Consider the following 18,529-nt stretch of genomic DNA (forward strand, 5'->3'; position numbering starts at 1 on the left):
AGCCATTCTGACTGGTGTGAAATGGTACCTCATAGTGGTCTTGATTTGCATTTCTCTGATAATGAGTGATGTTGAGCATCTTTTCATGTGTTTGTTAGCCATCTGTATGTCTTCTTTGGAGAAATGTCTATTTAGTTCTTTGGCCCATTTTTTGATTGGGTCACTTATTTTTCTGGAGTTGAGCTGTAGGAGTTGCTTGTATATTTTTGAGATTAGTTGTTTGTCAGTTGCTTCATTTGCTATTATTTTCTCCCATTCTGAAGGCTGTCTTTTCACCTTGATAGATTCATTTTGATATTTGGCAAAACTAATACAATTATGTAAAGTTTAAAAATAAAATTTAAAAAAAAAGTGTAGCATTTTTGAAGTATGTGTGTGTGTATCTGTATGTGTGTGTGTTTAAGACTGGGAAGTAGATGTATGATAAATTAGAGATTTGTCACAAACCTGCTTGTCAGTGCAGGAGATGTAAAAGATGTGGGTTTGATGCCTGGGTCAGGAAGATCCCCTGGAGAAAAGCATGGCAACCCACTACAATATTCTTGCCTGGAGAATCCCATGGACAGAAAAGCCTGGGAGGCTATAGTCCATAGGGTTGCACATAGTCAGACATGACTGAAGTGACTTAACACGCAAAATAATATAAGCAACTTCGACGTACAACTATACAGCATAACTATAACATTAGTGGAAGTTGCATATCATTGCAAATTGTGTTTTTGAAAAGCAGATGCATTGGTTTAGAACAGTGGTTATAACGTGGGGTAAAAATAATCAACAAACTTTAGATATATGCAAAGTGGTGAAATATCACTGTGAAAATATACAGATAGATAGATGCTAGATATATAGATAATTCTGATAGAAAATATCTCAAACTAGTAACAGTGGTTATTAGTGGGTTGTAGAGTTTTAAATATTATTTGTTTCTGTGATCACATAAAAAGTTCAGAGTAATTGACTTGGCCTATGCCACCCACCTTTTCAATATATTTTAAAAATATTCACAAGGAGGAGAATATTTCAAAACATATGACACTTTTTCAAACAATTTGATATTTCTGACGTTTGAAAAGAGCACAAGTAATTAAAGAAAAACAGAAACGGTAGCTTAGTTTCTTAAGGAAAGACATTGAGTATATATGTGTCTATATGAGAGTATTGTGAGCATCTTAGAATTGTTTGTCCTTTCTCTATTAGTTAACATATAGTTAACAGACAAGAAGCTGGCTCAGTTCAGTTCAGTTCAGTCGCTCAGTCGTGTCCAGCTCTTTGCAACCCCATGGACTGCAGCATGCCAGGCCTCCCTGTCCATCACCAACTCCTGGAGTTTACTCAAACTCATGTCCATTGAGTTGGTGATGCCATCCAACCATCTCATCCTCTGTCATCCCCTTCTCCTCCTGTTTTCAATCTTTCCCAATATCAGGCTCTTTTCCAATGAGTCAGCTCTTCGCATCAGGTGTCCAAAGTATCGGAGTTTCAGCTTCAATATCAGTCCTTCCAATGAATATTCAGGACTGATCTCCTTTAGGATGGACTGGTTGGATCTCCTTGCAGTCCAAGGGACTCTCAAGAGTCTTCTCCAACACCATAGTTCAAAGGCATCAGTTCTCCTGTGTTCAGCTTTCTTTATAGTCCAACTCTCACATCCATACCTGACTACTGGAAAAACCATAGCCTTGACTAGATGGACCTTTGTTGGCAAAGTAATGTCTCTGCTTTTTAATATGCTGTCTACGTCAGCATAACTTTTCTTACAGAGAGTAAGTGTATTTTAATTTCATGGCTTCAGTCACCATCTGCAGTGATTTTGGAGCCCCAAAAAATAAGTCTGCCACTGTTTCCCCACCTATTGGCCACGAAGTGATGGGACCGGCTGCCATGATTTTAGTTTTCTGAATGTTGAGTTTTAAACCAACTTTTTCATTCTCCTCTTTCACTTTCATTAAGAGGCTCTGGAAACTAGCTAAATATTTTCAAAAACTTCTGAGAAAATGGTGTACTTAAATATAATAAGAGGTGAGAATAAAAATGTCCACAAATTGACTTTGACATTGCTGTTAATAATTGTGTAGTGAATTTTCTTTCATGTAGTCTATATCTTACTTTTTTGTTAAAGGGAGAGTATAACAAATTTAAATTCCAATTGGATATTTAAGTAGTTTTTAAGAAGGGTATTGAAAAGAGAAGTTTCTAAGTGCAAAGAGCACATAAAATTTAATGAAAGTAATTTAATAATAAATGATAAGTTCAATTATTTAGGTATTAAATGATATAATTTGTTAAAATTTCAAATCAGTTAATTATCAGTGCTAGAATATATTTATAGTTGATGGTGAAGTTTTTACTATTTTAACGTAACTATTCTCTTTCTAAATGCTATAAAATTATTCAATTAAAATACAGACCACAAATCTAAGCAATCATGAGTCCACTATCATATACATAGGAAGGTGAATCTTAGAATCAGTCAAAATTAAGAATTATAATAATTAAAGATAATAAGCCAGAGATACTACTAGTCATTCTATGAGCTCAGTTTACCTCTCCAAAGTTGTGTCTGAATATATTTGTTTTCAGGGAAAACTTTCTATAGATCATTCTTGGAGATTTTTATAATGTCTTGATTTAATTTAAAACACTTAAGCTGTTTCAGCATAATATTATATGTATGTTATATATAATATATATATATCATGTGAATATATCACTCAAATGCTGAGTTGAAGGATATTTAAATTTTAAACAGGGTCTTTTAAACAGCATCTCAAGTCTGAAGATTTTACTAAGTAGAGAGTGAAAGAAAAACTGTGGGGCGTTCCTGGTGGCTCAGGTGGTAAAAAATCCACCTGCAACACAGGAGACTTGGATTCAATCTCTGGGTTGGGTAGATACCCTGGAGCAGGGCAGTGGCAACCCACTCCAGTATTCTTTCCTGGAGAATCTCCAAGGACAGACGAGCCTGGTAGGTTGCAGTTTATGGGGTTGCAAAGAGTTGAACACAATTGAACGACTAAGCACAGCACGACCCACACCACATTGGGTGAGAACAACAGTGGTCAAATGGATTTAATGTAGTAATTTTGATATTGATTCAACATTTTCATGGTTTTAAATCCACATTTAAAGAAATGAATAGACTGTAAGTTATCCCTGGATTCTCAGGAGGCACAGTGGGAAAGAATCCACCTGGTCTAAATCCACCTGTAGGAGATTTAAGAGAGGTGGGTTTGATCCTTGGGTCAGGAAGATTCCCTGGAGAAAAAAATGACAACCCACTCCAGTATTCTTGCCTGGAGAATCCCATGGACAGAGGAGCCTGGTGGGCTACAGTCCATGCAGTCACAGAGAGTCAGACATGACTGGGCACGTGGACACACACAGAAGTTATCCCCACAAAGAACTCTTTATTTTTAGGAAAATATTGATAGCATTTAGACCACTGAGAACCCATTAGAGAAAATGATTTGGACAGAGCCCCTAAGATGTATGTGAGCTCTAAATTATTGGTCAATGTTTACCTTCAATTATTAAAATTACTGTAAACCTAATATAACTTAATAACATAACATTAAGTTTTGTGCATAACAATTAATATCATTGCTTTTTTGGTTTCATTTAGAATGCCAGAACTATACATTTCTGCTGAGATTAGAAACTACATATTTTGTACAAGAGTGAATGATACATTTCAAGGTTATGTTAGTTGAGAAGGAATAATATATAAGAGCCTTGCAGCGATTCCTTAGAATGTGTATGAGATACTGAGACACACTCTATTTCCATTCAGAATTACTATTATATATTTGGATTGAGAGTTCCACAAACTTAAAGCAGTATTTTCTAAATTGTGTTCTAAGGGTGTTAGTTCAAGAAGATGTTAATAAATGATGCTAGAAAATGTACAAATAATGCTCCTTTCTTAGACAGTTGTTAGGCAAATTAATGCACTTAAATCTCTGAAACAACCTGTAGTAGAATGAATTAACATTTTTTAAATGTTATTTAATATGGTGTTTCCCAAACTTATCTCTGCAAAGTAAATGTTTGTCTTTCCAGCATACCTATTATAATCTAGCACAGGGTTAGCAAAATACATCCTATTCGCCATCTGTTTTTGTAAATAAAGTACTATTGCAACACAGTCGTGTCTACTGGTTGCTTTTGTTACAATGGCAGGCTTGAGTAGCTATAACAGAGACTGCATGGCCAGCAAAGCCTAAGCATATTTATTATCTGGTCCTGATAGCAAAACTTGATGCCACTGGACATCAGAAATGCATTATATCTTTAAACAAAATATTCTTGCAGATAAGAATAATATCCGTCCATGGGATTTTCCAGGCAAGAGTACTGGAGTGGGTTGCCATTGCCTTCTCCGATAATATATATAGCTATATATAACATGTATATTATATATAATTATATGTATATAAGGTATAATTATATGTATATGTTACATGTATATACCTACATGATATATAATTAAGTTTAACTATATGAAACATACAATTGATTTCTATTGACTTAAACATAAAATTTTAAAACATTTATTTTAATGTAGTTTATGTGAAACTTTAAGTCATCATTTAAGGAGAAAAGTATATAAATATATTTACAAATCTTGTCTAAAGCCAAAAACAAATACTATACTTGATAACCTTATATGTTTGATTAAATTACTAAGGAAAGATTTAAAATTTATTAATATACTTCTTCCTTGATCTCCTTTTAGGAGAAATCTGTGATATAAAGCCCTGTGTACAAAGTTACTAAGTCTTTTCATTTGACTTTGAGGGCATCTTGCTCCCCTTTCAGATTCAAAATTAACTAATTTGTGGTATTAAATTACACATTTTGAAATCTGACTTTACTCATTCAGGTGTTATCTAGCTGTCCAGACAACAATATCTGAGTGTCAGTTCTCTCTGAAGTAATAAAACTGAACTAAACTCTCTGATTCTTTTTTTCCAGGAAGAACTGAACCCCATCATTGTTACGCCACCCATCCAAGCCATTGATCAGGACCGGAATATCCAGCCACCTTCAGATAGGCCAGGCATCCTCTATTCCATCCTTGTTGGTTTGTATAGTCTAACATTTTACATTCTCAGCTATAGCTCTAAAATTGTGTAGGAAAAATAAGTTTCTTTTTTTTTTTAAGTTCAATAACAAAGATTTTGTTTTTAGAAATTTTATTGAAATTATTTTTATATATAAATAAATTGTAAGATAACCATTCAAAAATACTTTTTTCCCTTAGAATCAGTCTCAATGAAATGAGAACAATAAGTAGAAACACTTTTATTGAGGAGGCAAAACAACTTCAAAATAGTATGCAGTCTGCTGTTGGTAGTTTTCTCTGTATCAGCTCACAAAGAATTCTCTAAGAAAAAATTGAAAAATCAATTTAAAAGCTTACATTTTTTGTTCTACTAGTATTTTATCATTGGTTGGGTACCATTGCCATTACATAATTCTAAAAATAGTGATTCCATTACATAATTCTGAAAAGTATGGGACAATTAAATAAGAGCTATTGGAGCCAACAAGAAGAAAGATTACACATTATACCCTTTGGGGAAATTTTCCTTGAAGAATTTCAGAGAAGTCATTTTAATCCATTCTTGTGCATATCTGTTAGTCATACCAAAAGCAAAACTGACAAGAATCTCATGTCACTTTTCTTAAACTGCTTTTCTTAAAATATGGATGTAGCTGTTTTGCATGATTTATAGTATCCAGAGAGATACACCCATCTAAAACAAACAACACATCTCTTAATGAAGAAGAGACACTTTTGAAGTAGGTTTCAAAGTAACTATTGAATGGAATTTAACTTTATCCTCAACCCCTTCCCACGGGACAGATGGATATTTTAATCACCTAGAGATGCCACACAGATTTCAAAATATAATGTTATAGCATGCTTAGAAATACTGTCCATCGAGAAAATTCAAGAAATTCTGTTTCAAGTCTTTGGTGTCTAGAACTACACATGTATTATAAGTAAGTTGTAGAGATTAGACTATTAAAGTTTTTTTAAAAGTGCTTATGAACACAAGCATAAGTCTGTTTTAAGTCTTTAGGGGGGTGACATGGTGGCTTACTTGGTAAAGAGCCAACTTTACCTGTAATGAAGGAGACCCAAGTTCAATCCCTGGGTGGGGCAGAATCCCTGGAGAAGGAAATGGCAGCCCACTCCAAAATTCTTGTCTGGAGAATCCATGGACAGAGGAGCCTGTTGGGCTACAGTCCACGGGGTCACAAAGAATTGGACATGACTGAGTGACTAACACTTTCTTTCACTTTCAAGTTGACATACATAAAAGGAAATAGGCGCTTTTTTTTTTTTTCCCCCATTAACTAAGGACTTGATAGTATGGCAATTACTATGCTAGATGATGTAGATATGAACATGAGGGAGAACTGGTCTATGTTGGGCAGGAATACACTCTATGGATAAAAATGTCAGAAGATACATTAAAATACATGGTTTTAAAAAAAGCATGATTTTAAATACTACAAGTAAAGTATGAACCACATGTCACGTGATCTCATGGGAAGAGATAACTAAAGATATCTATGAAATTGCTTAGAAAGAGTTATTTTAGCAGAAAAACTATAGTTTTCAAGTATAAAATGGGATAAAAATGATTTGGATAATGCAGCAAGTGAAAAGTTCCAAGTGTTAAATTTAAAGATAATTATAATATAATTTCATTACTTGGTTATTGCGTCTTGCCATGCAGTTTTGTAAGGCCGTTAAATTTACAGCTGTTTTAACTTCAGTTCAGTTCAGTATCTCAGTCATGTCCGACTCTTTGCGACCCCATAAATTGCAGAACGCCAGGCCTTCCTGTCCATCACCAACTCCCAGAGTTCACCCAAACTCATGTGCATCGAGTCAGTGATGCCATCCAGCCATCTCATCCTCTGTCGTCCCCTTCTCCTCCTGCCCCCAACCCCTCCCAGCATCAGAGTCTTTTCCAATGAGTCAACTCTTCACATGATGTGGCCAAAGTATTGGAGTTTCAGCTTTAGCATCATTCCTTCCAAAGAACACCCAAGGACTGATTTCCTTTAGAATGGACTGGTTGGATCTCCTTGCAGGCCAAGGGACTCTCAAGTCTTCTCCAACACGACAGTTCAAAAGCATTTTCCTTTTCCCTTACTGATACTTTATGATGAGCCACAGGTAGAAAAGATATGCCCACTCTCACATTAGAATAGAATGCATCCACATTTTCATCTATTACTAGCACTTCCATTGCTTTATTGCTTATTGAACATAAACACCTTCTTCATTTGTGGTTTACTTGAATATACTGTATGAAAAATAGATAAATTTTTATCATTTTCTGTATGACTCTACTATTAAGTAAATGCTCCTAACAAAAAATCCATTTTCCCCTAATTTTGCAGATGATTCCTTTATCATATACTTAATTTTCATGTGCAATTTTGACTATTTCTGAATTTTTAAGCTTAACTGGCATCATTTTTCTCCCCTTACATAAGCCCAGGAAATTTTTATTTCTTGTTGAAGCAGAGGACTATAGCAATTAACACAGTTTTGAATATAATTTACATCTTTAAACCTGGATTTGAATAAAGCTCTGTCTGACATTGTCTCTTTGACCTTGGACAAATTACTTAATATTGCAAATCTCCTAAGTCTTCCCGGGTACAATGAGAATAATTTACAGTGGTATCGATGATTATTTATGTAAAGCACTTAAGGGCTTTCCAGGTAGGTTAGATGGTAAAGAATTGGCTTGCAATGCAGGATACCCAGGTTTGATCCCTGGCTTGGGAAGATCCCTTGGAGAAGGGAATGGATACCCACTCCAGTATTCTTGCCTGGGAAATTCTATGGACAGAGGAACCTGCTGGGCCATGGTCCATGGGGTTGCAAAGAGGGACACAACTGAGCAACTAACAAACACACATAAAGCTCTTAGCACAATATTCAGTTCAGTTCAGTAGCTCAGTCATGGCCGATTCTCTGCGACCCCATGAATCGCACCACCGCAGACATCTCTGTCCATCACCAACTCCCGGAGTTCACCCAAACTCATGTCCATCAAGTCAGTGATGCCATCCAGCCATCTCATCCTCTGTCATCCCCTTCTCCTCCTGCCCCCAATCCCTCCCAGCATGAGGTTCTTTTCCAATGAGTCAACTTTTCGCATGAGATGGCCAAAGTATTGGCGTTTCAGCTCTAGCATCATTCCTTCCAATGAACACCCAGGACTGATCTCCTTTAGAATGGACTGGTTGGATCTCTTTGCAGGCCAAGGGACTCTCAAGAGTCTTCTTCAACACGACATTTCAAAAACATCAATTTTTCGGCACTCTATTTTCTTCACAGTCCAACTTTCACATCTATACATGACCACTGGGAAAACCATAGCCTTGACTAGATGGACCTTTGTTGGCAAAGTAACACCTCTACTTTTGAAGATGCTGTCTAGGTTGGTCATAACTTTCCTTCCAAGGAGTAAGGGTCCCTTAAATTCATGGCTGCAATTACCATCTGCAGTGATTTTGGAGCCCAGAAAATAAAGTCTGCCACTGTTTCCACTGTTTCTCCATCTATTTCCCATGAAGTGATGGGACAAGATGCCATGATCTTTGTTCTCTGAATGCTGAGGTTTAAGCCAACTTTTTCACTCTCCTCATTCACGTTCATCAAGAGGCTTTTTAGTTCCTCTTCACTTTCTGCCATAAGGGTGGTGTCATCTGCATATCTGAGGTGATTGATATTTCTCCCAGCAATCTTGATTCCAGCTTGTACTTCTTCCAGTCCAACATTTCTCCTGATGTACTCTGCATATAATTTAAATAAACAGGATGACAATATACAGCCTTGACATACTCCTTTTCCTATTTGGAACCAGTCTCTTGTTCCATGTCCAGTTCTAACTGTTGCTTCCTGACCTGCATATAGGTTTCTCAAGAGGCAGATCAGGTGGTCTGGTATTCCCATCTCTTTCAGAATTTTCCACAGTTCATTGTGATCCACACAGTCCAAGGCTTTGGCATAGTCAATAAAGCAGAAATAGACGTTTTTCTGGAACTCTCTTGCTTTTTCCATGATCCAGCGGATGTTGGCAATTTGATCTCTGGTTCCTCTGCCTTTTCTAAAACCAGACTGAACATCTGGAAGTTCACGGTTCACGTATTGCTGAAGCCTGGCTTGGAGAATTTTGAGCATTACTTTACTAGCGTGTGAGATGACTGCAGTTGTGCGGTAGTTCGAGCATTCTTTGGCATTGCCTTTCTTTGGGATTGGAGTGAAAACTGACCTTTTCCAGTCCTGTGTCCACTGCTGAGTTTTCCAAATTTGCTGGCATATTGAGTGCAGCACTTTCACAGCATCATCTTTCAGGATTTGAAATAGCTCAACTGGAATTCCATCACCTCTACTAGCTTTGTTCATAGTGATGCTTTCTAAGGCCCACTTGACTTCACATTCCAGGATGTCTGGTTCTAGGTGAGTGACCACACCATCATGATTATCTTGGTCATGAAGATCTTTTTTGTACAGTTCTGTGTATTCTTGCCACCTCTTCTTAATATCTTCTGCTTCTTATAGGTCCATACCATTTCTGTATGGACCTTTATCGAGCCCATCTTCACATGAAATGTTCCCTTGGTATTTCTAATTTTCCTGAAGAGATCTCTAGTCTTTCCCATTCCTTTGTTTTCCTCTATTTCATAGCACAATGTAGGATTTAATAATTGGCAGTCATGTTGTATTTTATTCTTATCTTTATCATTAAGCCAAATGCGTATATTCCACAATTATATGATTTGACTTACACTTTGTGTTCATTTTGAGAAAAAGAATGTTGTACTATACAAAGGAAGATGATACAATTTAAGAAAAATTCAGTTCACTAAAATGGCTGAATTTTAGAAATATCCTCTCTAGACAGTAAAGTAAATAAAAATATTTTATTTAATATTTAATGTTTTTTATTTAAAGTGGTTGATATAATTAGATGAATACTTATTTTAAGAAACATGTTTGTCCAGCTGTAATAGAATATTCTCATTTTAATATTCAAGCAACTTGATATTTAGTACAAATTACTAGTCATCTTTTGCTGTATGTTGAAAGACCATGCAGATTATAATTAAAATGTATGTACCATTAAAATACAATTTTATAATTCAAAATTTATTATCAATGAACTTAATATCTCTTTTATGTAATGAAGCTTCAAATTAAAGATTTCACTTAATAAAAGGTATTTGGCAAATCATCCAAACAAGAAGTAATGTCATCCCCTTATTCATAAACCAACTAGAGATAAACCACATTTTCATCTGTTTTCCTTAGACGCATAATTTTGAAACTTAATTTACTAATGAATTTGTGAATTTGTTCCTCAGTTAATGAAAAGAGATAGATAAAGCAGATACACATATTACTTATTGTTCTCTATTGTGTGCTGAAATGTCAATGTCTTTCAGGGACTCCTGAGGATTACCCACGATTTTTTCATATGCATCCTAGGACTGCAGAACTTAGTCTCCTGGAGCCAGTAAATAGAGACTTTCACCAGAAATTTGATTTGGTTATTAAGGTAAATTTACCGAATTGCTTAATGTTCTTGTGTTTATAAATATAACTAATGTTCTAATGTTTTTGTGTTTATCAACAAATTCTGTAGCAACTACTGTAGGGGCTTTTATTCTATAAAAATGAAAATTAATTTGAACTGCAATTAGCCAATTTTTCTTTAAAATGGTAAAGTGCAACAGTTAGAATACATGGTGCTGCTTTTTTTCTTTAACATAACTTTATATATTAAACTGCTATTCAAATACTGAATATTTTTATATGTAATAAATACCCTAATCAAAGGTATATGATTTACATACTATAATTTATCACATCTTCTAACATTTAGTTTAGGTTTTGATTTTTGGTTTTTGTCTGTTTGTTTCACCAAGTGGATTTAGCTTTTAACCACAAATTCTTAACCAATGAATATATTTTAAAAGTACCTGGATTTATATATACATATATTTTTTTTATTTTAATGGGGGCTTCCCTGGCAACTCAGATGGTAAAGAATCAGGCTGCAATGCAGGAGACCCGGGTTCAATCCCTGGGTTGGGAAGATCCCCTAGAGAAGGGAATGGCAACCCACTCCAGTAGTCTTGCCTGGAGAATTCCATGAACAGAGGAGCTTGGTAAAATACAGTCTATGTGGTGGCAAAGAGTCGGACACAACTGAGCGACAATGTGTTATGCTTTGTCTTCTTTGTCCAGAAATTATTTTAATATATGTCTCATTATTTTTTTAATCTGAAAGAGGATCCTAGACCACAAAAATTTTCAAAGCTAAGAGAATTTATTTGGCTTACAGTTTTGGTTTAATATCTACTATATTGCAATAAAATCATTAAAAAGGTACTGTGGAAACCCATATGATGTGTTAGTTAGTTCTTAAAGACTTTACTGAGAAGGTAAGACTTGAGCTGCCTAACAAAGGAATAATATGAATTTACCAAGTAGAGACAGGGCCTGGGAGAAGAGCATTCTAAGTAAAAGAACAAATATAAGGAAGGATATGCAGTAAATCTAGTGTGTGTTGTCCGACTTTTTCATGGCTATGCATACAAAAAATAGATATGCAGCCCTGTGACATTAAAAATGTTTTTAAAGTGTTAAAAGAAAGTAAGGGAAGGAAGCTTACTGAGCACGTATGTCATATATGTTTTATGTATATTTTTCATTGAGTTGTAGTCACAATCTTAGTACTTTGCTTATTGGTACAAGTATGAAAACTAAAGTTCAGATAGCAAGTGACTGAATCAGAATTACATCATTAATAAGCAGCAGGATTGAAATTCAAATTTAAGTTTATCTAAGCTAAAGCCATACTTATTTTACTTCACTAAGATGCAGCTGCTTAGAAATGGCTGTCTGGGTTTAATTATCTGTCAGAGCAACTGCAAACAGTAATACAGAGATACATTTGATTTTAGCTCAAATTAGGACATATTTTGTTGGCCCAATTATATTACACACTCTAGATTCTGTATTTGTTTAGTGTTTCTTTGTCCATGAAGAACGTTTATCTAGAAGGAGGAGAAATCATATAATATAAGCTGATAAATCAAATACATCAACTGCTAACAGGAAGGAAATGTAAAACTCACTAACAAAGCACAGATTAAGGACATTTAAATTAATCTGGGGACTCAGGGAAGATTTTCTGGAGATTACCCCAAGCTAAATTTCGCTGTATTGGACAGATTTGGCTAATGAATAAAACTGGGAAATACGTTTGAACATAAGGAAGAACAGAAGTGAAATCTTGGAGGCATGACATACCAGGCTACAAGCAGTTAACAGGGAAGTGAGGTACAGAGCAGGAGCAGGGAGAAAACCTTGTGTGCAACTGCAATTTCCTTAGATCTCATTCAGGAGGAGTTTGGGAGTCATTCAACAAAGAAAGACTTCTTTTACCGTTTGTTTGAAATAGTGATGGATGAGATTCACCTTGCACAATTTTAATTATCATTGGACTATATAAAACTACAAAATGTGTATCCATTGTCTCCTCTGGATCTACCTGGAGCCCTGTGGTGCTGTACTCTGTGGGAGTTAAGAAACGACAAAGCACTGTTTCCAAACTGCCTCGTTTGAAACCTGAAATCAATTATTTTTCTTTATTATCAAAGTCAGTTGTCCTGGTGTACCCAGGTATAGTGAAACTCAGTCCATCAATTATAGAAACAAAATCAATTGGAACAGACCACAGATAATATTTTTTATGTTTTAATAACAATTTATATTATTAATGGAAATTTCTACAGACATTATTAGATTCAAATTATTGTTCTGTGTGCATCCAAGGGGATAATAAGCAAAGGTATCAATCTGTAAGAATAATAATATGCCACCTGCTTGAATAATAGCTGAGTATTGTGTCTTTGTATAAGCATCCGTTGAAATGCTACAATTTGGTAGTTCTCCTCTGTAGTAAGTCTTTCAATTTCTTCCTGTTTTCTTATTTTAATAATGCTTCATTTTCCATTGGCCATAATTTTTTTTATTGGACTTGACCCCAGTTTCTGTTTTTGAGGCTAAAGAAAAATAAAATGAAGTATCCTCTTCTAGACTTTGAAGAAGAATTCTACTTTAAAAAGCTGTATGCACATTTAACAGCCAGTAAGTGTCACAAAGAAGAGATTTGTCATCTTCATTTTATCTATTTCTGCCAGTGATTTATTCATTATAGTGGTAAAAAACAATGAAAGGTGAAACTAGAAAGAAAAGATGGATAGTTCACCAACTATAGAATATTAAAAGATTAAAACCCATCTAATTCAAAGAGACAAAGATGTTTCTTTTCAAAACGAACATCCCATTTCAAATTTTACATAACTCCAATAATTTAAGTATACTTTAAAATGAAATACACATTTTGAACAAGAATCATAGCCAGTCCTGGGTTTGCCCAGGACAGTTCATATTTATGACTATTGTTCTTGTATAATTATTCATAACACTTCTTTCATCTTCAAAAGTGTCCCAGTTTGGATGAAAGGTTATGTGATCACCGTTGTTATACAGCAAAAAAACAACTATGCAATAGAAACATGAAAGCACATTTTAGATTCTAGATGAAAATGAATTAATTCTTGCATGGAATGTCTTAGTAAAATTCAGAGCATTCACTTTCATTATTATAAGTGCAGTTTTAAAAAAAATATTAAATATATTTATATTTTTATACTTCATATATTTACACTCTGGGCATCTGAGGATCAAATGAATAAATTATTAATACTTCGCTGTCTCTCAGTTGTTCAAACATATTTTTTTAATTTAAATCTCTTTAATTAACAACTAATAACAAGGGTCATGATGCTATCACAAATATCATTGTATCATGGCCCTTCTGATTTTCAAATTGTTGTTCATTGACCAACTTATACTGCATAGCAGGCTGACCTTTAACTTCCTTCCTCTCCACATAATGGACATAGTTAACACTAAGCTCTCATCAGTCACCGTGTATACTTTCTATGCCAACCATACTAAGCCACTTGCACTGTCCTAAATTCATCATGTTCTTTCTAACTTCCAGGAATTTGCTTTTCTTCCTTAGTCATTTCTCTTTCTCTTTAAAAATCAGCAGTCTAATTCACATTGATAACTCACTGATGCTTCAGATGCTAAGAAGACCGTCAGTGCCTCTAGAAAGGCATGGCCTGTGACTGGAAGTGCCTCCCTGTGGTAGCTTTGATCAGTCTATACAGGATTTGCCTGTTTATTTTCTCTTGACCTTTATAGGAGGGAGTGCACATTGTATTAAACAATGTATTTCTTCAACATTGCGGCCCAAGGCCATACCCCTATCCATGCACAGCATATAAAGTGCTCAATAAATATTTCTTATACTGGTTTTCTCCCTGGCACATACATACTTTCAGGCTGCTGGACATGGTACTGCATCTTCATTGCATTTAAATACATACATTTGAAAGTGTATGTATTTGACAGATTTTATCCTGTGTCTGTCCAGAATAGAAATTCAGTGAACTTCTCCAATAAATTAAATCCCTGGTGGTGGGGGGAGCTATATCTGTATTAAGACAGTTTGGTGGCTCAGATGGTAAAGAATCTGCTTGAAATGTGGGATACTTGGGTTTGATCCCTGGGTTGGGAAGATCCCCTAGAAAAGGGCTCTAATATTCTTGCCTGGAGAATCCCATGCACAGAGGAGTCTGGCAGGCTACACTCCATGGGTTTGCAGAGTCAGACCTGACTGAACGACTAACATTTAAAAGCTATTTATTACTGTACTTAAATAAGCAAACAATACTCCTTCTAAAAATATTATACATATATATATATAAAACACAGATATATACATTTTATCTATACATATATGTATATGTATTACACAGAAAATGAGCCACAGAATTGAAACTGAAAAGCTTAATAGTGGAGTTAATGTGCCAGTTCTCCTGGTGAGTTACATTGCTTTAGTAATTTGAGAGTCAAGGGAAATAGCATGCAAGAGATGACTGAGGCCTAAAAGAACAGCTGCTATAACTCTTGATCCTGCTCATGACTGTCTAATAGTACAACTCTAGAAAATATTTGGCCTCTATTTTAATAATGATATCGATTATACTTAACTTCGCAGGAGTTCAATGGGAAACTAGCATTCACTGTCTGTAAGTCACATGACATTTGCTAGTTTTTCAGTTTGCTAAATCCTTTCTGAGTGCGCAGTAGGGGCCTGACATTTTGCTTGGTGTTGAGGAGACAGAAATGTCTGAAAGCACTGCCTCAAGGAAGTCACAAGTATGAAAATGATGCTTTTAGACGTATTTCCCTTCTGACTTCTACATCCGTATGTCTAATTACTGGCTGGCCAAATGCCCTGAGTGTTTTGTAGTTGAATCAAATTAAGAATGTAGTAAACTGTCTAACCTTTTGAAACCTCATCTTCTCTCTTTCGATTAATAATATGACAATCAACCTGTCACCCAAGCTAGGAGTTCCCAGTACTTCTGAAACACCAGATCCTATATGGACCTATCCAGTCACTTTTCAAATCCTATCCAGAATTTCTCTTAAATGTCTCCCCAACTGTCCCTGCCCCCTGCAGTTCTCTACATTTCATCCTCATGGCCCATAGTCTCACACAAGTTATCTCTAAGGTTTTAGTCTCTTCTTCATGCATCCCGCCTATCTCCCCATATTGCCAATAGGTATTGCTAAAGTAAAAATTAGACCAGGCTGCTCCATGTTGCCTTCAAGCCAATCAAAATGTTGCCTACTACATGAATTTCCAACAGAAAAACTGCGTTGATTTTAAAGATCAGGTATTAGAGGCAGAAGGGAAGTCACAGATTATTAGTCATCACTTCGCAAAATAAAAAGGATGACATCTCCCATGAACATGAGAGACCTATCAACATTCATTAAATCTGTTATAGAGATTGTGAAGTATAAGTTGCTATCTTTCTGCTATGGTGTATGTATTGTCAGTTTATCAAAAGAGAGAGAGAAATTAAGAGGAGAGAATAAAACCTTCGATGCTCTCTTTGGGAAAGATTGAATAAGGATATTCAATGAGCCAGGATTATGATAAGGAAAAAAAAAAAAAAAACAGAGCTGATGTTGTCTAGCCATAGGAACAAAGACAAATTCTATGAATAACATACTTTCACAATTCTGAAAATATTCTAGCTATATATGCCACTCCCTATTCTTACAGATTTATGTTGAATGAATAAAATACACACATATCCTACATCTTAGTTTAGCAGTTAAGTGAAAAGTAAACTTGCTTTCTCTGCCCAATAGCAAAATCTATAAGGTAAGGAAGTTTAAGAACATTAAGAGTGAAAGTCCTAGATACATTTTAGGAAACTTATCCCACAGAAATTTCAGGTATTAGTTCTTATCAGTAGTAAAATAACCACCCCTCCATGGATGTCTCTAGGAATAATACACTTTCAGAAATCCACTGACATATTTAATACATTTGCCAGATATTGATCTTTACATTTTATGTTCTACTTTTTTCAATCTAGTAGATTATCACATAACACATTATTTTTGTTTCCTAATAAAGAACACTGTATCCTTTTATTTACTACTGATTGTTCATATTTCTAAAAATTCTAAGTACTAAGCTAAATCAATTAACTATTATATCAGTTATGAAAATCAATACAAGGAAAGAATATACGATGCCCTCTTTCTCATGTTGTTATTCATCCAGCTGGGATAGTTAGAACAGAAACAGAATATTGCATTTGAAGATAGTGGCTGTCCAAATGTGCAATCTGACAAAAGACACACAGAGGTTAGATTTTATTTGGCCTTTTTCCTTCTTCAGAAGGTGACCTGCAACTGTTTGGAAAAAGAAAAGCAATTTATCCATTCTCGTCACAGTCCCTTGAATTTGGCAAGGCCCTCTTGTCTGCAAAGGTCACTGAGTACAACAGCAAGACTAAATATTGTAAAAATGTTCACATGAAAGCCTCTCTCTGAGAAGTCCTTGCCATATCTCCCCACGACACAGCCCCTCACACACAGAAACTACCTTAACCCTCCTACATGGTAGTCCACAAGTAACCTTTCTTCATAGTTTTTGGTTGCTGTATAGAAAATGAAACTAAAAAGTTATATCTAAAAACTTGAAAACTAAACAATTTTTCTCACTAGTTTTTTTTTTTGTGTCTTTTTTTTTTCCCCTAAAGAATGGACTAGTATATAGAAGAAACTCTCACACATTATTTTCTAGATTCTGATAAATAACCCACATAGATATAGATTTTTTGATATTGATGATTTTTTAAAATTCAGATATTCCAGATGGTCTATTCCAGTCAAGCACTTCACAGAAACACCTTAGGAGAGGCATCTCCTAGTGGAGAGAATAGTCTGTGGGAATAAAATCAGAATCCAGCCTAGACTTTCACTGAACAGGAAGTGGAATGCAGGGCAAAATAAGGGGAAGACAGCATGAGTTAGAAGCACTCCAGAAAAATGTTACTACACAATGATGATCATATTTTGTCAATGCCTGGCCTTGCTGTTTATGGCCAAGATGATTCTCATGTTCAACTATCAGCCAAATAGTCTGATATATTTGTGCTTAGTGGGAGTTTTCTGAATCTGTGATCTTCCCAAGAGCAACTGGGTTTTCTTCTTTAAATCATTCAAAACTGCTCTAGTCATTCCAGTGTCAGTTTATATCTCAAAATCTAAACAAAGAAAAAGATTTTTTATTACTGAAAATTATACAGAAGCTCCAAGAATTCATGTTTTCATTGTGATAAATTATAAACACAGTGGGCAAATTCTCACATGAAATGAAGATAAAATATATTTCACTTTAAAATTATTTTCTAGATGAAAAATGTGTGAATATGATTTTCTTGTCATATTATAAACCCCTCTGGGAGTGTGTTATTCACAGTCTTCCTGGTAAAGATATCTTTTCTTTTTTGTCAAATAGGAAATGTATTTATTTCCAAACAGGAATGCACTCCTTTACTATATTTGTGACATTACAAACAAATCAGTCATATAATATACAGAACAACATGTTGTGTTTTATCTAATAAAATATTTCATGGTTTTTTAAGTACTCAAATATTTTTAATAAGTGTTATAAACAGGATTTTTTAATGTACTACGCTATTCTATATTTTAATTCTGTAATTTTTAGAGTATTGAACTCTAAATAAAAGTAATTTATTAAGTTTTAAAGCAATATAATTGTATAAGAAAGGCCGAGAAGCAATAGTATACACTTATTTGTAACTACTAATTAGTTGGCAATATTAATATAATCTTTGATCTGAGGGCTTCTCAGGTGATGCTAGTGGTATAGAATCCACCTGCCAATGAGGAGACGTAAGAGATATGGGTTCAATTCCTGGGTCAGGAAGATCCCCTAGAGGAGGTCAGGGCAACCTACTCCAGTATTCTTACCTGGAAAACCCCACGAACAGAGGAGCCTGG

The 18,529-nt window shown here is 35.0% G+C and overlaps 1 protein-coding gene across 1 annotated transcript in view; it reads left to right on the forward strand.

The window, feature by feature from the left end:
- The window catches only part of PCDH15 (protocadherin related 15), a 1,036,870-nt gene that overhangs the window by 634,917 nt on the left and 383,424 nt on the right, over nucleotides 1–18,529 (forward strand). The window contains exons 9-10 of the mRNA XM_070780422.1: nucleotides 4,978–5,086; nucleotides 10,489–10,601. Coding sequence (XP_070636523.1) covers nucleotides 4,978–5,086; nucleotides 10,489–10,601 — 222 coding nt within the window. The remainder of the gene's footprint in view (nucleotides 1–4,977; nucleotides 5,087–10,488; nucleotides 10,602–18,529) is intronic.

Source organism: Bos indicus, chromosome 26, assembly GCF_029378745.1.
Source record: "Bos indicus isolate NIAB-ARS_2022 breed Sahiwal x Tharparkar chromosome 26, NIAB-ARS_B.indTharparkar_mat_pri_1.0, whole genome shotgun sequence".
Classification (NCBI taxonomy): Eukaryota; Metazoa; Chordata; class Mammalia; order Artiodactyla; family Bovidae; genus Bos; species Bos indicus.